Source organism: Calidris pugnax, unplaced genomic scaffold (genome assembly GCF_001431845.1).
Source record: "Calidris pugnax isolate Ruff unplaced genomic scaffold, ASM143184v1 scaffold58, whole genome shotgun sequence".
Lineage (NCBI taxonomy): Eukaryota > Metazoa > Chordata > Aves > Charadriiformes > Scolopacidae > Calidris > Calidris pugnax.
Genome location: NW_015090868.1, coordinates 3,954,725 through 3,978,509, shown reverse-complemented (window position 1 = coordinate 3,978,509; position 23,785 = coordinate 3,954,725). Strand labels below are relative to the sequence as shown.

General features: G+C 35.8%; 1 protein-coding gene across 1 annotated transcript in view; it reads right to left on the bottom strand.

Annotated features, from left to right (window-relative positions):
• Positions 1-23,785, bottom strand: part of MICU3 (mitochondrial calcium uptake family member 3) — a 55,715-nt gene that overhangs the window by 6,155 nt on the left and 25,775 nt on the right. Inside the window, exons 7-13 of the mRNA XM_014945605.1 lie at positions 20,679-20,750; positions 19,277-19,315; positions 15,958-16,053; positions 10,778-10,878; positions 8,953-9,124; positions 5,567-5,675; positions 4,271-4,428 (exon numbers count right to left, since the gene is read on the bottom strand). Coding sequence (XP_014801091.1) covers positions 4,271-4,428; positions 5,567-5,675; positions 8,953-9,124; positions 10,778-10,878; positions 15,958-16,053; positions 19,277-19,315; positions 20,679-20,750 — 747 coding nt within the window. The remainder of the gene's footprint in view (positions 1-4,270; positions 4,429-5,566; positions 5,676-8,952; positions 9,125-10,777; positions 10,879-15,957; positions 16,054-19,276; positions 19,316-20,678; positions 20,751-23,785) is intronic.

Sequence of the window (23,785 nt, the reverse complement as noted above, 5' to 3'; positions counted from 1 at the left end):
AGAGCCAAAAGTTTCAAAGAGATGAAATTACACAAAATTAATCTAAAGCCATGAATTTCTTCTTGTGTGACTGGTGGTTTGGTTAACTAAAATGTTGTTTTAACTATTTCATTAGTTTCCCATTAATCAGGTGGAGAAACCAGACACTTTAAGATCAAATTTCCATTTCTGTTCCTCACATACAATGCTTCCATATGTGAAGCATGCTCATCTGTACTCATAAAGAGGAAGTATAATTCAATAAAAAAGTTGAAAGTGAGCTGTCAACAGTCTTCATAGCAACCACTGCAAAGTCCATCAATACAGCCATGAAAAAAGGGCTGGCACCAAACCCTTTAAATTGCAAGGAAGCAAACTCTTGTTTTATGTAAGAAGAGAAATGTCTAGTAACGCATTTCTGCTGTGTCCACTGTGTGGCAAACAGTTTTGCCATATGGCTACAGAATATGCACACCCCACTTTTTACACTGACACCCACAGTACAATGTAAATGGTAAAGAAGGAATATTCCAGCAGTGGATAGGCAGAAACAGCCACGGTGGTCATGTGTGGGCACAGTGCTGCTTTTTGAAATTGCTGGTATAACATTAAATTGAGATAAAACGACGTTGTTGTTTTCAGAAGCGTTAAGTGTATAAATCAAAGCAGAATCGGGTCTAATACTCCTGAAAGAATGATTTTTAAAAAGACATGGGGAAGAAAGAAAGGAAGAGCCAAAACAGGTAGAAACAGCCATGGTGGCCATGTGTGGGCACAGTGCTGATTTTTGGAAATCGCTGGTATAACATTAAATTGAGATAAAATGATATTGTTGTTTTCAGAAGCGTTAAGTGTGTAAATCAAAGCAGAATCGGGTCACCATTGGTCTCTCAGGAAAATCTGCCTCTACAATCTTCATCGATAAATACTCATTAGCTATAGGTACTGGAGAAAAAGAGGTCACAGGACAGACAGAAAACAGCAACAGGAACTATGGAAGAGTACTTTTCCTTTTTCCAAACATAGCACAAAATCGCAGCTGGCTTACGGAACAGTGACAGCCAACTCCAGAATCAAACTCTGCTGCTTCACTCCAAAAAAAAAAAAACCACAACGTGACGCTCGGAGCTACTACATGGCTTACGGTCGGGAGAACCCAATTCCTGAATTTTTTGGGATGGGAAAACACAGCAGGGACAGTTTAACATCCAGCCATTCCTGCAGGCATGCCGGCACGCTCAGACTAACACATACCGTCAGTTATCTGCTATACAGCTCCTTCCGCACGCAGGATTTGAAAGTAGTGTATCTCTGTATGGGTTTGTAGCCCTGTGGAGCAGAAGATGGAGAAGTGCGCAGATGCAGACAACACGTGAAGGCAGCCAGAGGGAAGCGTAAGACAACGGTATCATGAAAATACAAAAAAATGGCTTTCAGTGACACGTAGCTAGAAGATACAGCATAGTTATGCCCTAGGTAAAAATTTTCAGCATTAATTTCCAAAGCTTTCAGTTTAAAAATGGAATTTATAAGGGATTGTGTATTTTTGAATTAAAAAAAAAAAGAAAGGAAATAACTATTTTAAGCCAAACATAAAGCTTTTCATGTCTGCACATTTCATGGCAATACTCTGACTGACCACTTGATGGCAGCTTAACACACCAGTTTGTTTCGAACTACTAAAACCAAACGGTTTCAGATTATAACACTGTATTTCAGAAAGAGAGAAATTTAATTTGATAAACTCTTTAAGACATTTACTTTTCAAAAAACATATCTAAAATACATTCTAAAATGCGAATTTATTATGTTCCCATAAGGTGTAGCACCTGACCCTCCTCAAGTTTATGGCTAAGATTTTAAAGAGGACAAAGCTGGCAGGTGCTGACTGACCTTCCAGAATTCCAGTTTCATTGGATTTGTGGAACTCTTTGCTCTTAAATATGCTTGCTTTAGTCAAGCTATTTAACTACAAAACACCCTTTTCTAAAATACATGGTCCTAGGACCAAGCTCTGTGATGCCCTCAGGATTCTTCTGGACAAACATTTTAGTAAAACAACTTTTAAAAAAAAATAATTAAAAAAAAAAAGACTACTAGATGTTAATTGTAAAATCATATTTCAAATCATAGGCCTATTTTAAACTGTTATTTTTACACGCTTCTAGAGCAATAATCAGAGACTGCATTGATTTGGGCAGACATTAATTGTAGGATACTTAACATTAAAATCAGGCATTTACACTTTATAAACAGGTTTGAACTTCTCACAGCAAAAATGTCCATGTTGCTACAAAATACTGTGTAAGCAGAAGCTATAATATTTTTATCTGTATAATGGAACTGACCAAATCTTAACATGGACTCAAAACACAGTTATTAAACAAAGAAAAGGTTAGTAATTTGTTAGTTTCGATTTAGTACAAGACAACATTGGAGCCCTCCACGTTGTAGGAGCAAGAGGGTAAACTTTTACATGTTCTGGCCACACCAACTACTGTCTAACTTTTAATGAACAAACAATAGGAAGCAATAAATGACACTTTCTGCCAATTTATTCTGGGCAAAAGGTCTTATGTGTCTTCTTCTCATTCTAAACCAAGACTGGGGGGGTGGGAACTGTTCATTAAACTGAAAAAGCAAATTTTTGCAAAATTTTTACTACCCAGTTTTGGAAAAGTCAGGTTTGTGTGACACAAAAACGTACTGGAAATTGTAATTCCTAAGTTTGGTACTGTAATTATCTTGGAATACTACTGAAGAGAATGCACTTTTGTGAATAATCTAACAAGTCTGCGTGTAGAAATGTCTGAATATAACTGAATTATAGGACTAAATCACGATCATCTCCTATGCAATCCAGGAGATCTCTCGTATCCAATTAAAATTAGACATATCATTTATGAAAGATGGTGCTGTTCTTCTGAACATCCTTGGCTATTCTTTATAGCTCTTTTACAGTCCACTGGAATATTGCCGCTAGGCAAAAGAAAGATACATGCATAAGACTGAATAATGCTGGATGATAAAGATTGTTAAGGGTTATGTGAGTTCTCTCATGCATTTCGTGAAATAGAAACATGTAATACATTTACAAGAATTACTTAGTAAGCAGACCGTTTTTTGGTTAACATACACTGCACACTTACAATTAGTAAACAATCAAAACATAGAGGTGAACATCTCAAAACAGTTATGAAACAATCATCATTCCCACACCAAAATAAAAGGAATTGAGGACCAACAGGGAAATAAGTTGGTTACAAATGTAGTGGTTGTTATCCACAATTTACATTCAATCATAATATTACAAAAATAACAAGAAAACTAACAGACTCAACAGCACAGAAAGTTCTAAAATCATATTTAGGAAGCTAACTAAAAACGACTAAAGTTATATTATAAAAAGAACATACTGAAATGTGAATTTAGAAACCATAATACAGTTTAAGATTTGTGTCTAAGGGATTAGGTTGCCAGTCAGAATACCACTTTAGTTAAAATGTTAACACCTGTCATATGAAGAAAGAAAACCCCATGACTTTTATTGATCATACTCTAAGTAAAAATTCTTCTGCTACTATAAAATTCTCCTCTACTACACAGACCCTGAAAAGGGCAGCAGGGCCTATACATTCACTTAAAAGGCAAAGCACAATTTACAAGCTTGTTCCCTAAGAAAGTTTTCTGGAAGTTACTTCCTTCCCTCTAGCTTCTTGTAATTTAATATATTGGATATGGGGTTAAACTATCAAAAGCTACTTTGCACTAGAATATAGCATTGTTCAGCACCACTCCACTAATTCTTTATTTGAAAATTAAAAATTTTCTGCTGCAACTCTTTCCAACAGTCATTACCATCACTTGCTATTTTAAATAATGTTTTTTAAAGAGCCAATGGTTGACCTTTAAGTAAATTGCCCGGGTTTGAGAGATAAACTCTATTTTCCCTGCAAACATTCCAGACATAATTGCTACCCTTGTTTAAATTCTTAATGCCAATGTACCAATCCCACAATACAGAAGAAATGACAATATGCAGAGGACTTCTCATCTCCCACTGGGCTTGTGTACTATAAAGGTATATTATGTCCTCTATGTATTGCTTTCTAATAAAAAAAATGAAAAATGTAAGGAGTTTATCTTACAGACCGCTTCAGGATTTTTATAAAACATATATCTTTAGATATACATACTGTTGGTTTGCAACTTACTGGTGCTACAGGTGCTAAAGTAAGTAGTGGTAAGTAGTAAAGTCAAGTAACATTACTATAAAAATTAGAATCCTTACCCTAAACCCTCGATTGAGTCTGTCTTTCATAATGCCGATAAATTCTTTATAACTCAACTGGTCATCTCTGTCAACATCAAAAATCTTGAACACTGTGTTCACCAAATGTGGTGAAAGCTTCACACCTGTGGCCACGTACACAGCACGTTTGAATTCATCTGCATAAAGAGAACATCAGAAGAAAAAATAAAATACATTAATTTAATCAGATTTTGGGCAATGAATTATGACATACAAGTAAACTTTTAACTGGAGCTTTCACATTTAAATACTCAAAAAATAAGAAAATGTGAAAATCAGGATTCGATTTCACAGTTCTAAACCAAGTAGTCCATAGTTCAACTGATATAAATTGATACTGCTTAATTGGTATCAATTATTTTACACAAAAGATAACAGCCTATATACTATACTATATGTAATAAAAAATCAGAAAATAGAATTAAAGCTATATTACATATATACTGCTGGCATCTACTTAATCAACACAAATCAGAACCTAAGAAATGGAGCCCAGAGAAAACAGTATGCTCCTTTAGTAAGGCCACACAAGGTAGGCCTATGCTAGTGTTACTTTGTCAGATCCATGAAGATACTACTTGAGGAGAGCACACAACTCCGACCACTTCACACATTGTTCTCCTTGCACTATCCAAGCATCTCAACTGTTGTATTAAGGATTTTATTCAGTATATACCTGCCTAGTTCTTTCAGCACCTACTTACTAATTTGTTCAAAAATCTACCTAATCCCTCTTTGGACCTTCTAACAATGTTTCCTTCTACAACCTTTGTAGAAGGCCAGATTCCAGATGCCTGCTGTGTAAAGAAATGCTTTTGTTGCTTTAAACCTATCGCTTATTGGTTTCATCAAGTACCTCAACTCCCTCAACTCCTGTAGGATTTGGTGACCAGGGTTGGTAAGGTCATCCAACCAAGGCCATGATGGATGGGGCTTTGAGCAACCTGGTCTAAGTGGGAGATGTCCCTGCCCATGGCAGGGTGGTTGGAACTTCAAGATGATCCTCAAGACCCCTTCCAACTTGAACCATTTTATGATTCTATGACTAAGTATTCTGTGTTCAGCTTATCCACCACTTACATGACTCTGTAAAGCTTTGTCATATCTCTTGTAATATGATTGACCCATCTCCTCTCAAAGCTATAGTCATAGCCTTTTTAGCCTTTTACCTGAGACATTAGAACTACAACCTAGGAATTACAAAGCATTTTTGTATTTTTTGTTAACAGTTTTGTATATTTATCAACAGATTTTTATAAAAATATAAATACTTACCTTGACCTATGGAACGACTTGCAAAATTATACATTTGCATTGCAATAGTAAAGTCTTCTAGGTTGTTCAAGAATTGGAAAAATGATCTAAACTCATCAAACGTGATACCCTAAAAAATAGATCAATATGCACCATAAGTATGATCAGTAGTGATGACAACTGAATAAATAAACCTTACAGTCATGTATGTCTACTTCATTTAAGAATAGATACTACAGCCATTGGAAAGAGGAGAGACCTGGTCATTATGGTATGGCAGAACACAGAAAACATGCTGAAGTGGGTTTGTGGCAGAGGAGAAAATGGCAGAGGTTGGGTGTAAACCCACAAGAAGCAAGTACTGTGGTAAATGTGGAGAGCAACATAATATTGTTAAAATATAAGACTCTAATAGGCCTCCACCCGCCTGAGATGTAAACCACATCTTCAGTGATCCTACCTAAGCTCTAGCTAAGATTTATAAACTGTTTGATTGGAGAGCTTGACCCACCTCCTTCATGAATTGCTGTTCTCAACAAGTCTATTTCATCCATTGCAATTAGGAGGAAACACTCATGGACACAAGCAGAGCCACCTCCCCATTCTCCTTTAAATTTTTTATCTTAAAAGCTTAATTTACTAATACTGACCAATACTGTAGTCTTGTTTTGTTGCATTTGACATCTAATATTAGTTTACATCCGAGTTCTGTTTCTTGCACTCTGTTTAGACTGAAAACTCTCTGGATGGGAATAGCTTTGTCAAGTGTTTGTGAAATACCAAGAGCGGTGAAACTTCACTCCCCAACTAGCAAAATAGCAATGATAGAAAATGGCCATCAAAGTCTGACATTTTTAGGGTCACAATGATATTTAAAAATCCTTAATTTGCACCAATTTGTCTGTGAAGATTCTGCATGTGGGAGATGCTGTAAGAAGTCAGGCTACTGCAAAATTCCCAGCTCTTTCCATGTAACTAAATGGGAGATGATCAGCCTAGATAGAAAGTAGCCCTTGCTCTCGTGAAAGTCTGAGAAGCACTGGTCTACAAATAAGCCTTCTTGCAGCTTCTGTGTTTCCAGTAGTGATGAAAACTGCTGCCACGAGTTGACACTGGAGATGAAGCAGGGAGATAAAGGAGCTACACCTGCAGTCCAAGGCTGAACTGTACAAACTCCACAACATTTTTGCAATCAGAAAAATATCTGGTTTCATTTCATTTCTGCTGAAATCACCTGCAAACATACATGTTCATTTCTTCTCAAGGAAGATCAGCAAAGGACACAAAAGAGGCAGGAAGGCAGGCAAAAGACCTCAAAGAGAGTGAGGCACACGGCATTCTACTGTCTCTCTCCTTTCCTAAGACCATATGTTGTTCAACTGGTAACTGTAATAACATTTCATATTTACATATGTTTTGCATTTTGACATAGGAAGTTATCCACGTATAGATATCCCACAGTTTTCATATTGGAAATTATTTTCTATGTAAAATGACTTTTCTATTTATTTGGACAGATTATATTTTACTACAGCACAGAAAACTGCTATATTAAGGCACCAATGCTGTTAAAAATGCATAGACTTTCTTTAGGAGCCGACAGTTGTAGTAATTCAAGATGCCAGCTTAAATGAATCACTGCCTGGCATCTAGTTAGTAAAAGAGAGCAAAATATCTTGTGAGCAGGCAGCATGCCAGATGAACATTTTAATGTGATTATAGTACGCCAAATGATCATCACGTTGCTTTACAGGCTTCCACATACAGCACCACAAAAGACTAACATCGCCAACTGTGAGAGTAGCTGCCTGTTACTTTACAGGCTAGAATAATTTTCCTTCTAACTGGAATCCCCCACTTTGTATTAGCATTGCAGAGTATCACTGTAATAAAGCAGAGCATACCTTTTATAATTTTTGATTTATGTTACTGCAAGTGTAAGAAAGTGCAAACACCAGAGATCAGGAAGAGTAAACCACTGTGGAAGACCTGCTATCAGAACAATGGCATTGGAAGATTTAGGGATGAACTTTGAAGAACACTTCCTTGTATTTAAAAGAAAGTGTCTGTATTTATATTTACTTAATCACCTCCCCCCGTGCCATTCAAATAAGTATTTCTCTATACCTATGCCATTATTTTTCAGTTACCCAAGTGACATATAATTGTTGTTACACAAGCTCCAAAGTGTTGGTTTTGGTTTTTTTCCAGATTTCCATATATGTGGAAATCTTGATTTCCGCCTAAACAAAAACCATCTGGGAACCACAGAGAAAGAGCTTTATACCATTTCTGTTGCACTGTCTCAGTTTTGAATATTGAAAGCTGCTCAGACCTTTTAGAGTAGTTAGAACTGAGTGTAGACTGGGAATGAAGAAAGGGTTGGTGAGCCAGGAACCCCAATCCCAGTCTCACTGCTTCAACGTTACACCTAACCCTGGTGCAAAAGAGACAGCCCTGTTTTCTCTTCCCACTCCCCAGCTATAGTTATCTCTCAGTGGACCTAAGTGAGATAATTCAGAAAACTGTTGGTATTTGGAGTGTTTTTCTATCAGGTCAGCTGGCTGATCTTACTCTGTAGACTCAAAATACAATATAATTTCTCAAATTAAAAATCCCCTACAAAACTGTCCAAACCGATTTAATAATTTTCTTCATGAGCTCTGCTGTCAACGCTATTAAAATATATAGCTTTTGAAAGAGTTAGATTTCTAGGACAGATTAATCTGACCTTCTTCTGTAAACACACACCGGAATATATTCCTATCATCCCTTATTTGAAGGGCTACTTTTAACATTATCCTATTGATTACCCTTGATGCATAGTTGCCACTCCGTTTCTCTCAGATACAGTTCTGACAACACATTTGTTAAACAAATGAAGGACTATCTACCTGATGACCATTACTGCTTTTATTATGTTTTCAATCTCTGCAGCCATTAATAAGAACCACATACCCATCAATAACTGTACACAAATGACCCATTATTAAGGCTATAAAACAACTAGATAAAGGGTGTCAATGCAATTTCTGATTAAGTGCTATACCAGTGGCAGTGCAAAAGAGAATCAAAAAATGGGGTTTTATTGCCTCATTGTTAGAAAATTGTTCTTTTCCAAGTCTTATGCTTTTTGCTGTTCAAACTAAATTTTCACGTAATAGAAAGCTTTGTTATCTAAACTTCAAAAATATTACCAGCTAAATCCTATGGAACATAATACTCTGCTATTTACTCTTCGACTTTTAATTCGGCAAGTAAGCTGAAAAACATGAGACATGCATCTTATGATCAGAATAAAATCCTGGTGCTAATTAATTCAGTGACAGAATCTAATTCAGTCCAACAAGGCTCTGTTTTCACTGCGATGACACTGTAGCCCATCACTGTCCTAACTAAACAATTACCTTTTCTTCAGGAATCGTGCCGCGCAGGTTTTCCAGGTAACTTGATGTGTTTTCCACATTTGTATACCTCAAAAGAATATGGGCAAAGTCTTCCTCACTGATGGTGTTCATCCCGTTAGAGTAGGAAAGGAATTCTATCTCTAGCACCTCAGTTTGTAGGTTATCCATAAATCTAAAAGCACAAACATAAATACGAAGAAATAGTAATATGTATTTCTACCATTCACGTCCTTAAAATGCTCATAGAATATAAAAACAAAAAGCATTATACAAATTAGTTCCCCTTTCGTAGCACTGATGGTAAATTTGGTAAATCCTTTATCTATGTTGAGATATTTCCTAATCAATACAATTTTAACTCAAACAAGAAGTGTTTCATTAAGAATTAAAATGACTTAATACCTACATTTCCAATTTACTTCTGGTTTGTATTTGCTTCATCTTCTTCTTCAGTGGGTCACCAATCTTTGTGTTTATAGGCTAGACTGAAAATTCCATCATGGTACTAAATGAATTCCCTAGATTTATTCCCCATATAGTTACTTACAGATTGCAATTAAACTTTTCTCTTTGAACAAGCTAGATATGATGAACTCTTGCAGCCTTTCAGTCTATAAATATTCATTTTTTTTAGTACTTCACTATTCTTACAATATTTGTATAAACTCTTCCCAGCTTAGCAACCCACCAAAACTGGATAAAGTATAAAACCAGCTACATATAAAAAGGAAAGAGAACTTCCCTGACTCTGCATGATGTCCTGGTTATACAGCCAAGCATGAAATTAGCTCTCTGGTCACAGCACTGCACTTGCAGTTTTTCCATCAAGTTTTATTCTTGCCTTGCAAGGCAAACATACAATAGTATTTCCCTCACCGGTCCATAGTTTAATGATTTTTTGAGCTGGTAAAGTAGTCTTGAATACAACTTGACCCCTCTTTCATGAATATGTCTATTGCATTTTGACCTCTTCAGCGTTCACAACATCATACAGCAATAGGTGGACATTTTAACTAGATGCCTTTTGAAAAAGTACCTTCTTTTCTGGTTCTTGTTTTGAACTTACATCACCATTTCACTTGACATAGTTTTTATGTTATGTGAAACACTGAATACTTTTCACGATGTGCATAATTTTATGGCAAAATACTTTATGAACATCTGCTTGGTTAGAATGCAAAGTGCCAATGATAAAGACAATAGGTATAGGGAGAATTTACTGAGGAAACAATAACCAAACACTGTATCTCTTTCAATCACACAGAAACACATAGTTTTATGGCTCTGTTTTTATGGCACTCTCTCTATATTTTTAAATTCTATTTTAACTGGCATAATAATTAAGCCAATAGCTTCCACTCTGTTTTCATTTTTTCCTCCAAAGCAGCTTTTTCTAAGGTGCCTACATGATACTTCAGCAAAATCTTTACATTTAGGTATGTCCCTAAGAGCAGGAATGCACATAAAGCTTCTTTTAAAGCACTGACAAATGGGAAAAAAATTAAAAATAATTCAAAGCCAAGAAATAAGTTTCTACATACCAACAGGGACAGGGCTGGGGAATTACCTCTCCACCCTGAACCAACTACGCCCACGAGCGCTAACTCAATTTGCAAATGCAGCAGCATCAGTACAGGATCTTTTATTGTTGGTCCACTTACCATTTTATTTCACTCTTTGTATATATAACACACACAAAGGGAACATAAACTTTATATACATGTCTGCATAGTAATACAAGGTGTATAGTAATATAATAGATATTAATTAGAACAAGCATGAGAGTATTTTTTTTTTACAAGGAATTGATGAAGTTGAGACTCACCTATAAAAATCTTCAAAGTTCAGTTCAGCTTTTCCTTTCTTGCCGAAAAAGTGTACAAGGAGTGTAGTATCTGACAGTGAACTTGAAATATCATCAGCACGCTTAAATATTAGAATAAAAAAAAAAATTAAAGGCCACAATTGGATGAGTTACAGAAGTATAATCTGAGAATGCCTAACATCACAATAGACCTTTCTATTAAAAGAGTTTGTGTTTTATGTTCACAGTCTTAAAGAAGATTTTAGTATTAAAATATATTAAATTAATTTATTCATGCATTTTGCACACAAAATAGCATCAGGCTGTTAATTGCATTTAGTAGAAAACACTTAAAACAGTAAAATATAATGGAAGCTGCAATGAAGGGGGTAAAAGCATGAAAAATAAAACCAGAAACTCTTGAGAAAAAAAAATAAAATTCTAGTAATTTAAGGTAAATCATGAAAATAACTTCCTTTGTACACAATCTCCTTTCCCTTCCACTCTACAACTACAAAGAAATTAAAGGACATTACTTCATACAGGCTTATTTTATATTTCAAAATTATTAAGTATGGGACTGTATTCTAAAACCACTCACAGCAGTCAGGTGTACTTTGTATGACTCTTTAAGTAGCAGATGAGTAGTTTAAATTTTATTGCCTGAATACATTTAAACCAACAGAATTGTAAGAAATTTTGAAATCATGAAGTAATATTTTGACTTATTCTTTTAAGAATGTTCCTCATCTACCACGCATGTGGTCTATGCATCAGACAGGAATCTTTGCACATGTACTAATACTTTTTCCTTAATAAGGAACTATCAACTTTGAAGGCACAGAGTTAGAACAATAAAAATAAAAATAAAAAAACAACTAATTTTGACCATTTGGAATAGCAAGAGCTGTAAATAAGACAACATGCATATAAACAGAGATAACTACTGTCAGTGAACAAACAGCAGCACCTGTGTATAGTGATTGTGCGCTGATTTCATCTCTTTTACAAAGAAACTCTTTGTAAAGTTTCTAGAAGAATGAGAAAAACAACTCAGTAATATACAACTGTTAAATAAGCCATAGTATCCCACCATGGCAGTGTCCTTCTGGCATTAACGTGCACTTGCCAACATTTGAAATACAGAAAGCCCTATCTTTAGTCCCCTTGCTGTACCTGCCTAGGGAGACCCTTCTGTCCCAGCTCTCAACAAAGACGAGATTTTATAAGCATCAAAGAGAGGGAGCCAGTAGCCTCTGCCCTTCTGGGCAAGCTACCACCCGTCAGCAACATCATGTTTTTGTGGAAGTGTGCCTGCCAACTCTACTGGTAAAGCACAAACGAGAATACACAGTACAGAAACCTAGTGAGCACCTGGGAGTACTAATTTAGCACCATAATGACCGATTATAAACCTATGGGATTCACTGTTAAGTATCTAAAACTGTTTATACAGATCTAGAAAGATCTGCCTACACAAAACCTGCAAACTGCACTCAGAGCCCTTTGATTCTGACTTTTTTTTCATAACTGAAGGGGCTATAAATTTGTAACACATGGAGAAACTCTAAATGAAGAAGCTAGGAAGAAATTTTAACAGTATGCAGTAGCTCATCATCCTGTATCATGAAAAACCATTTCATATCTACATTCTCTGAAATATACTATATTGATTTCCAATTTACATGCTGATTTGTATAAAATGTAAAATGCAATATCCACTAAGAGTATTTATGTATCAACAAGGAAAAACACGAGGCAGTAACAACACAAACCCTTTCCATTCAACATCCAAGAACTAAAGAAATGAGAGAGACTTTTCTGTACTTCAGCATAATCAGTTTAGGATTCTCAAGATTGTATTTCATGTACTCTACCTTCCTCTTTATTCTCGTATTCTTCTCCAGGGAGAAATAAGATGACATAGTGCATGTATAGGCAGAGAGATATTTCATGTCCTTTAATTAAGACAGCTCTGCTCTTCAAGTGAGCAAACTAATTCAGAAAAGTAATCACTATTTGTCTTTTAATATTGTTATCCTCTACTACAGGACACAATATACTGAAATGCAGATACCCTGATTTCTTATGTCTTTGAAGCAATTAAATCCCTAAGCACATTCAAACAATTTCCCTCAAGTACACTGAAAAGATATCAAATGTTAAATTACAGCCTTTCATCTTGCAAAAACATTTCAAAACCTTAGACTTAGGTTGCATTCACCCATATCTAAAGAACCATTTAAAAAAAAAAATACAATCTGTAAGTCTTTTCACAATTCCCACTTGGTCAGCCTCACCAAATGACCTCCTCCCCCCCTGCAAAACCTCACCACAGAAACTCAACCCGGGATGCTTCTCTGCAGAACTGCAGGCAACTGAAAACTATTCCTCTGCTCCTTCTGCACTGATAGCATTAAATAAATTCTCTCTTAAAGGGGCAAGGATAAAAACAAAAGCCTTAATAATTTAAAACTATTATTTCTTGTTCATAACAAAATGAATTTTGCATTTTAGATCAGTGAAAATGAAATGACCACACCTGTTTACATATATACAAATACAAGCCTCTATTTTGATCTAATATATTTCAGAGTCATTTAAATGAGAATGAATCCCTGCCTCGTTTCTCTTTACCTTGACACTAATACAAATACAGGTAAAGAGACAAACAGGAGATACAAGTGTTTCAGTCACAGCATTGGTTTGCTGCATAATGGCAACATGTTTTCCTCTCCACTTCCTAACCTTAGGGGCAGTATTTTTTAATTTTTTTTTTAATATTCTGCAAAATTAATTTAAAGCTTTTGATTAAAGAGGGGTGACTAAAAGTTACACTCATGAGCAACGGTCCACTTGTAGCGACATATTCTGAGAATGAAGTACACATATTATGCTTTGAATTAGTAAGACCTTTCTTATCACGAGTCCTTGATTTTTCAATAGTGATCATAAATCTACTGATTTCCAGTTTCATCTAGTAATTTAAGAATAAACACAACTAAATTCAGTGATAACTGGCATATTCCAACAGGATGGGGTAGTTGCTAAGTTAGGAATAGCCGAATGTACTGTAAACTGTCCTAGAGAGAAACTGGATGGGAAGAATAACTTCTTTTCCCCCAAACGAGACCTTGTAAGTTGATTCCCACAACAATGAACCTTATTTACTCTCCTTTTCAACTTCGACATGGCCTTCTCAAAAGGCTCCAAAACAACACAGACTCCAGCATCACCTAGCCTTATGCCACTTTCTTAGTACAGATGGCTAGAGTATTATTGAGACCTGGGAGAGATAAGAGTATGGATGAAAGCCAGCTGGCTTCAACTTAACCCAAGCAAGATAAAGATGATTATGGTGAGAAGTGGGAAATTGTCAGTGGAGCAAATGCAGGATGTGATTTTTCTTCATAAAATGACTTACAGGTGAGCAGAGAGAATTTTTATACACTTTACAGACGATTTAAACCTTTTAGCTGCTGTTAAGGTTCAATTACATTGCAGTGAATGATATCAGTCTGAGGCATGGGATATAAAAAACCTCCCTTTCTTCAAATTAAAGGTGTGTAGAGATTACCAAACTGAAGACCACCTATACTTGGGACTGAATTCATGCCAGCTAACTGTAGATTAAGAAGACAGTTAATTCAGAAAACTCAGTCCCCCAAGCTCCTTAAATAATCAATGAAAAGAGCGTCCCTCTCTCCCCTCTCTGTCTCCCTTAGCTGACTATACATGAATGCTAATGTCCTGGGTTTTAAAAGTTGGTGAAATAAATAGAGGACTAATAACTGGACTAACTCATCAATTAAAAAGCAAGGAAAGAAAGACTGGGTGTACTGCTTTATTGCAAGATTACCATGAATATATTATTACTATGGATATTGCTATAAATAATGGTATAAAACTCAATTCTGTAACACCACATTTTGTTTTGTAGTGGAATGAACTCAAGCTGAGAGAGGTAAAGAGAAGGCCTATTTGATGCCTAGAAAATGTAGGTTCTACCTTAAGAGAAAAAACAAAGACCTTATTGTGTTTAGCCTATGATAATTAAAACTGAGGGCTATGACTGCATTTATGAACACAACCACGAGCAAGAATACTAAAAAAACCCCAAACTTTATGAAAATTAAGGGACAACAGACCAGTGTAAAGGGACTATGAGTAAATTTAGTTTAGAAATTAGAAAAAGTCCATCCAAGTCCTCAGGTTATTCAACAGCTTCTGCAGAGGAACAGCAGGGACAAAACACTAATTATTTTAATATGAAGCACACATTGCTTATGAAGCAAAGAAAAAGATTGTTTTACCCTGGAGGTCTGTTTCAGTTCCTTGTTCTTTTCTCATTATGATCCTGCTTATGAAGCACGGACTCGAGCCCAGGGTCAGTGGGGAGCTGCTGAATGTCCTTTAGTGCCACAACCAGCAGAGCAATCGCCCTCACTGTATGGGGCACAGAAAAGCCTAAATGATCTATTTTTCTTACTCTCTTAAGTGATCAGTACAAATTAATGTCTTACTCCATTATCATGATCAGTACAAATAAATGTCTTACTCCATTATCTGACAGCAGATCACAAAACAAGAATCCTACTGGAATTTAAAGCACTATGGAAATTAATTTGACAGCTCAGTGATAGCACTAGTCCTCCATCATGATTGTGTAATACTAAAAAAGATTGACCAACGTTTTGGTTACCTTAAAACATTCCTGGTTTGATCCAACACTTAAATCAATCTTTGCGTGATACTGTTTTTGTGAATATAAGCTCTGATAATATACATAAAAAGCACATTAAGGACCTAAATATTAAAAGCTGAAAGGTCTGCAACCCTCATTAAAGTTGTCATAACACTGGACCAAGCCTAAATTACAAAGATTTCCTGAATTACTTCTCTAACTGTGAAATATTGCCACTATTAGTGTTAGAAAATGCTTCTTACACTAAGGACTGAAGAGGACTTGATCTTCCAGCTCTTTCAAAAGGTAACTTTGTTTTTACTGGGAAATGACAACTTTCAATTATCGCACTGCACGGAACCAAATCCATTTCATCTGAGAAATTTCAGGTTTAAAAAAAAAAAAAATAATTAAAAGGAAGAGAAGAAACAAAGTGCATAAAGTAGGAAAATAACCAGAAAAGAAATAAATAAAATAACAGTGTGTTTATGGACCAGAGACAGAGGTTGTCATATACCTCCGCAAGGTCCGAAAAGAGCGCTTGGCTTGTGCTACGTCTCAAAGTATCCCAATAGCTTCTGGGGACAACGTCCTCGCCTTCGGTTTTAAGAACCTGCAGAAGTTTCAAGCACAATTGTTTGAAAACCAAAGAACAACAAAACAACCACTTACAGACTTTAAAATCCTTTCCGACTAATCTTCAAGAACATGGCTTGATTCTTTTGCTTCTACACAGAGAAATTTCTACCCAGTTACATGATACCTTGTAAATGAAAGGAACACTGGCCTATTGCAGCTATTTGCTTAATACTCATAACTTGGCTGTGCCAAAAGTATCACCAGACTCCACTTTCCCAAACAAAATAAATCAGAGAAAGTGTAAAGTGAAACTACTAATTAAAAATACATGTGAAAATGTCCATCTAAACTCAGTATTTTGCTGTTTTTTTCCCAACAAATTTTATTGCCAAAATTAATTAATCATTAATTTATATACTTATGAAATTTGTTTTCTCATTGGTCAAAACACGAACATCACCATACAAGTAGTTATATAACATTAATTTCATCCAATAATCAAGACAACATCCTTGTTTCAATAAAGAAATGCAAAAAACAAGCCTAGTAAGTCCAGCTTCAACTGTAACATGCTCATCAAGAAAAGACTATGCACATCTGATCATCAAACTTACCTTGTTCAAACAGAAAGTAAGTTTAATCTCTCCACAGAAAACATGCTTACCTTTTTGCTCTGTAATTTTTAATTTTTGGAAGCCTGAAAAATCCTCCCTTATTAAAACAGGCCTTCCTTTTTCTTGCAGTTAGTTTGAGAAGATCTATGCAATACATTTTACTTTTTCCCCCCCAAATAACGTAGAGGAGGTGATCCTAAAGACAGCAGAAGGTTATTTGAACTCTGTTAGGGTTGTTGCAATTGAATGAATTTTTCTCTTTATCTATGCTAGGCCTCCTGCTTTCCCAGCTCCCCACTCACATCCATCTGGGCAGGCGAGACAAAGCCAGAATGAATTTAATCTTATAACTACAAATGAAAACCTTTTTTTTTTTTTTTTTGACTCAGCACATGCTGTTCTCTTAGGAGATTTATGCTGCTGTGCAATGTGTAAAACCACACTGTTATAAAGAATACTGTACAGAGTCGAAGGCTTATTGTCTCTATGTACTCTACACTATGCCAACACACTATCTGCACTGCTTCTAAAAGTTCTATCATGTACTTCCTCCACTGACCAATTCAACTCAGCTCTTCTTGTCATCAAAGAAACATGATAAACTACCAGGAATTATATCCATGGTTAATGTATGTTATACTTTTGTTTCCTTTTTGGAAAATTCTGGTTTTATCTTTCTCTCATTATGGAGTAAAAGTTCCTATGTGGTGGCCACATCATATATAACTCCATTTGTTGCTAAATTGCTAAAATCAAATAAATATATTTACTTCAGTGTGTACAGGATTAAGTAGCCGTTTCTCTCCTACACATAAGTTTACTGCATCATATGAATAAGCACCTCATTCTTTTATGCAATTCTGTAATTATCTATATTAAGTATGCACTGAATTAGTTTTCTTACTGGAGATTTACTTTAGCCAATGGAATTAGTACTTCAGGGCATGCACATTTTATTTTCCTTACATGCACCTCACCATAAGTATCATGTTCCGGTTGGCATTCAGCTAGTGAATGCACTCATGCAGCACATGCTGAAGTAGTCTTAACACACACCTGCAGTATGCACCAGAACATGATCTGAAAGAATTCACCTATGCAAATGCAAATACAAAAATATTTAACCTCTTTAAAATGTCCCTGTATGTGTTCTATGGCTTACAGACCTCCATACTTCTCAAAAAGTTACAACTGCTTTGAAGGATGAAGTGAGGAGAAGGGCCCAAGACAGCACTTTGGACTAATCCAGATGTTTTAGGGCTGTGTCTCCTTGGTCTTGAGTAGCTTCAACTCCCCAGGACATCAAGGGAAGCTGAAAAGACTGCTACACTTCTTCAGTAGGAGAAATAGAAACTCAAATTATCAATTTTCTGGGTTGGGGGATCTGTCAGACACTGTGAATTCCTATACACCTGAGTCTCCTTTGTGTGGAGATCTCCATTCAGGTAACGGAAGGGTGGAAAAGGATGGTGCACACCTGGGCATCATCTTGATAAAAGAGTATGGACCTGGCTGGAGTTTAGAAGGAGACTTTCACTAAAGTTGAAAATTGCAGGAGTAGGAAAACCTAACTAGTTTGGTTTCGGTTTAAAACAGGAGGCAGCAGAGGAACGTGGCAACCACTGCACAGCACCTTTCGCTGCAGTAAAGCCTGATCTAAAATCCGTGGAATCATAAGGCCTCACATTTCCTACCCCGTTATTCTCACAGCACTGCAGCATCTACTGCACCTTTTCACTCAGCAGCCCTCCTTCCTCCATGCTGCCCAAACTGTATGTGCTAACTTCACCAGAGATAGATCTCTGCATTCCTGTGAAGGATTTGATAAAGAAACAGACTTTAAAACTGGAATTTCACCAGTTATCTAATTCCGTAGGCTCCCTCCCCTCACTTTGAATATCACAATAATCATCCCAAAACCAGTTTAATTCTTCTATTTTAATATCAAATCAATCTTTTTTACAAGTTTAACTTTTGCTGTCACCCAAAATTTTATCAGGTCACATTAGACATTAAAAAAAAAACCCAGAAGGTCTCTCTCTTGGTCATTCTCTCTCCCACTCCTCAAAAATGATTGAAGATAAGTTTACTGTCACCTACATAATACAGGGACTATTTTCTGTAAAATCCTGTCCTAGTTCAGCACTGAAAGTTCTTATTCATTTGTTCTTTAAGTGAAGCACAAAAACATAAAAGCTCTCTTCCAGTTTCTTTTTTTTTTTTGGGGTGGGGTGGGTGGGTAGGGCAACAGGAAGGTGAAGTATTCATTTGACTAATTATTACTTCACTTTACACACAAGGAGACAAGACACATCTGGATCAAAAAAACTCATGCAGGATGACAACTCACATACAAGTCTATAATTTCCTAGGATGTAGTTTGTCTTTTCCCTTAAAAATATTGTTTACTTCATTTTATATGAACAGAGGAAGCAACCTTCCCTCCTGGTAGGCTCGCCTGTTTCAGAATGCATGCAACAAGCATGCACAACCTTTTATGCAAGTGAAGATCCATCACATTTTTACTGACTAGCAGAAGTAATTTACTTGAGGAAAAAGAAGAATATTGTAAATTTTCTTATAGCATATCATTTCACTTCACTGGTGAAGACTGCATAAATTGAAAATAGTTAGAGTACATACACTGTTAGTAGAAGTATGATATCCATAAAGTTGAAGACGCTGACATACAGCAAAAACGGGTCAAACCAAGTATCACATGTCAGAATGAAGCCAAAAGAAGGGGGAAGAAAAAAAAAAAAGACAACAGAATAGGTTAAGACAAGCAAATCTTTATTTTATATATTATTAAATTTGTTTGTTTTTAAGATGACAGTGAAGAAAAAAATGGTTTCTCAAATTTTCCAAAGAGAAGTACAGAGTTACAAAGATTACTTTTAAGATAAATGTTCTATTTTGCAATCTTTATTTTTTCCAAAATGTCCTCCTTTGGGTGCAAGTTTCCTTTGTTCAGAATAAATAGCATGTGAGAGATTCAATGACTGATCTACAGTTTTGAAAAGCTGAGGATATGTCTCTCTGAGTGGGAAGAAAAGATCCCTTTTTATACTCAGGGAAGGTTTAACAAGTATTAATTCTTGAAATTCAAACTTTCTATGGTTTCATGTACAAAGATCTGAGATCAAGCATCTAAGGTCCCAAAAGGATAATAGGCACTAAAAGAAGATTTGCATATGTCAAAACATTTCTTATTATAAGGAATTTTTGCCATAAATATAGAAATCGCAAATGAATGTGGGTTTTGCGTTTTTTTTTCTGCTGTGGGCTTGACAGAGACTTTTCCCTGATTTTGACTTGTCCAATAGTAAAGTAAGTTCCTGCTACTGTTGCCACCCTCTAGACCAACCACCACAGACTTCTCCCTTTCTGACTTACCTTCCTTAGGCACAAAAGAAATGCAAATTTGACATTATGTAAGAATGAGTACTTAATATTCCACAAAATTCTATTCAGATAATATAAACAACTGAAAGCATTTTGCATTGGTCATAAGCAGTATTTAATAAAAAAAAATTAAATTTTAATTAAAAAACCCTTAAATACAAAACCTAAGTTCACTTATAACATTTCATCAGCTGTTTCAAAACTACTATTTTAATACCAAGCATCAGGATCAGTATGTCTACATGAAGATCTTTAATTAGTTATAAGAGCAGGAATAGAGTTTGGTCCTGTCACTAAGATCTCTCACTCTTACAGACAGTAACACTGGATCATCAAGATTCACTTTTTCCTAGATTTATAGACTCAAAATGGAATCAATGCTGCTGTCATAATATTCGATACAGTATTTAAACACTGATTTTTCCTTTCTATAGACCACTTTTTTTTTCCAATAACTGCATTTAGGCTAAATATTGCTTTTTTCCATCTATAAAGTTATGCACATTCTTTTATTGATATGAATTTATTGTTTTTAAAAAAATTGAAAGTGATTAGTGAAATATAAACATACACAATTTTGTCCTACATCAAAGAAAACAAACCAACTACCAGGTGCAATTACTATTCTAATTTTACTTACCAGCATTGCACGTTTTTCTTCATCTCCTTTTCTTTCTCTCTTCTCATTTTTTTTCCTGAAAATCTCTTGTAGCTAACAAACAAAAACAAACCATTTTTTTCTTACTTAGTTTTCAGGCTACTTCACACCCATAACAATCATTCATAGTGAGGAACTGCAAACAGTACTAAAATATCAATGTATCAATACTTTATTGTTCATATTAATGCCTTCATGTTCCTCCTGTGACCTAAACATCACACAGAAAGGAAATAGGAAATATTTTTTCCACTAACTAAGGCTAATAATTCTATTTGGGAGCACAATATTAAGAACATCCTATTTAGCTTTACATTTTAGGCAATCCAGCCTATACAAAAAAGGGGAGTTCCAGCCTTTTTCACCACCTCTAGGCACATCCTTTCTTGTCAGGTACTAATTAGTATCTGTGTGGCTACGGAGTCAGCTGGATCAATCTTTTATTCATATTGTGAATTTCCAACCAGATCAGTTCTTAGTCCTGCTGGCACAAGGGAGGGGTGGAAACACCTGGTGGGGGTGAAACATCCCCCTTCAGCAGCAACAAACCACTAGTCAAGAGTAATTTATCAAGTACCCCTGTTTTTTTTTTTTTTTCAAGTCTGTTCAAAGAATACCTTCAGGTCTTGTAAAATACCCCTTTCACAACTTTCTCTACATTAAGAGCTTTAAACACGACTTCTGAGAAAACCTCAAATACAAGATTTAAAACATACAGATTCTTGAGTGTATTTATTTTTTGAAATTATAAAGTCTTCAGAATAAAAACCGATCTGTACTTAATCTTTGTTTGTAAGTATCTGTTTATTTAGATATTTTGATTTATAGTAGTACTTACTAATATTCCCAAACCACTGGAAAAAAAAGTGTCACAGTGCTTACTCTTCACAGCAAGAGAGAGCAGCATTAATCATGATGCCATCTCTATCTCTGCCAGTGAGCTTCAGCCTTTCAAAAATTGCACCTGAAAATATTTTAAGCCACTCGTAGCATCTGCTAATCTCAAAATGGGCTGGAAAAAGAATAAACACTGTGGCTGGCAAATTTGTTTTATCTAGAATATGGTATTTTTGGAACCAAACATCATGGCCTACAGACACAACTGTGGCAGTCGCTTCAAAGACCTGCTGTTACCTACCAGACGTCGGATAAAAACCCGATGCTGTAAATGCCACGCACACAGAGCTCCCCTGGGATCGGAATGTGAAAGATAAAGTGTGTGTGATGAATTTTGCAAGCAAATTTTCCAAATTTAATTCCAGAGCACCATATTTCAGAGAAGGCAGATGACCAAGACAAAGGCATCCACAAGCTCTACTGCAGGGGTCTGACAACATTGAAATAAATGAATACATTGTCTACTGATTAAATAGCAAATGCATTTATAAATAGTGTTTTATGAGTTTCCAAAATTGACTACTGTGTTCTGGAATTGCCTATAAGGCAAATACAGTCCAGAATATTGTGTGTGTCACTGTATCTACTTTTGAGAATGGGATCAATTTATGTTTTTTTTTCTAGGTGTGTTTTTTTCTAATTTTTTGCAAACCTACAGGCACAAATTACTGTAAGCTTTGCTGACAAGGAGGGAGATTTAGCTGGATGGCCTAGAGTATTACACAGTTTGCAACCCAAAACTGTGGAAAGAAGAAAGGTGAATGAAGAGAGAGAAGTCGAAAGAAAATACCTTGTGAAAAGTGAAGTGACAAGCCATCAAGCAGAAGAGTGGCAGGAATTGAAAAACCCAAAAAAGGTCTGTAAAAGCAATGCATCCTTGGATGTATTTCCCCCGCTGCAGCAGCAAAGGGAGTAGGATTCTGTTGCATTTATCATTAAAGCACTTGCTAAACTCCTGGAAATGGCTCTTTTGTTCAGAAGGAGTGCTATAGGATACCAGCCAGTAGGAAAGTGAATGCAAAATCATTAAAGCACTTGCTAAACTCCTGGAAATGGCTCTTTTGTTCAGAAGGAGTGCTATAGGATACCAGCCAGTAGGAAAGGATCTAGGAGCACTTTCATAGGAACATTGTTTGAAACAGGATAATGAGACTGACTGCTGAAAGCAGCTAAACCTAGATCTCCTGTAACAAGGCAACACAATCCTCCTGTTCCCTGACCTCACCCCTATGACATAAGCAAAGAGGAAAGCACAAACACCACGGCATTAGTTTACAAAAACACTGAAGCTGTTATCAGAAAAATTAGGTATTTTTCAACCCTTCCCTACATGTACTCTTCTCTTCAAGAATCACAAAACTTGTGATCCCTACACCAATCTCTTCCAAGTCTCTTTATTTGCAAAACTGAATAGTATTAACTATATTTCCAATTTTATGATAGCTGACTGTAATCAATGGAGAAGTATTTTGCAAATTCTGGATATAGTTGAAATGGCAGCAGGGCAGTCTCCTGCTTCTAGGCACACAGGAGATGATGCACACCCAAGTAAGGCAAGTTCAGACACCAGATGTATATTCAGGTCTATCACAGGTGCAGCATCACCAAATCAACTTTTTTTTTTCCTATTTACTTATATTTACACAGACATTATCTATTTCAGTCTTTCCTAGTTCAGGTCTAACATCCTGACTTACAGGCTTTGAGTCAATTTTTGAAGGGTCGCTGACATGGTAATGAAGCAGAGTTAGGGTCAGGTTCAATCTAAACAAATTTGTTAAATACAATAATATGTAGAGAACAATATATCTAATGTTTAAAATTTCTCTTTTCTTTCTTCTAACCACCAAGTCTGGTAACAGAAAAAGAATAAGAAGGAGAAATTTTTATCAGGGACCATGACAGAGAACAAATAAAAAGCAGGACGTGAAGAGAACTATAAAAGCCTGGTGAGACAGAAAGATGCAATATCCGTAGTTAAACGTTGTTCTTGCTTCCTGCCTTATATACTTGTTTTCATTTTCAGCATCAGTTTCTGAAAGACAAAGCCACCTGGCTTCAATTTCCTCCTGCTTGGCTGTTGTAATGCAAGCCTTTTTTTTTTTTTTTTTAAAAAAAAAAAAAAAAAAAAAAAAAAAAAAAAAAAAAAAAAAAAAAAAAAGGGGAAAAAAAAAAAAAAACCGCTGGGTGTG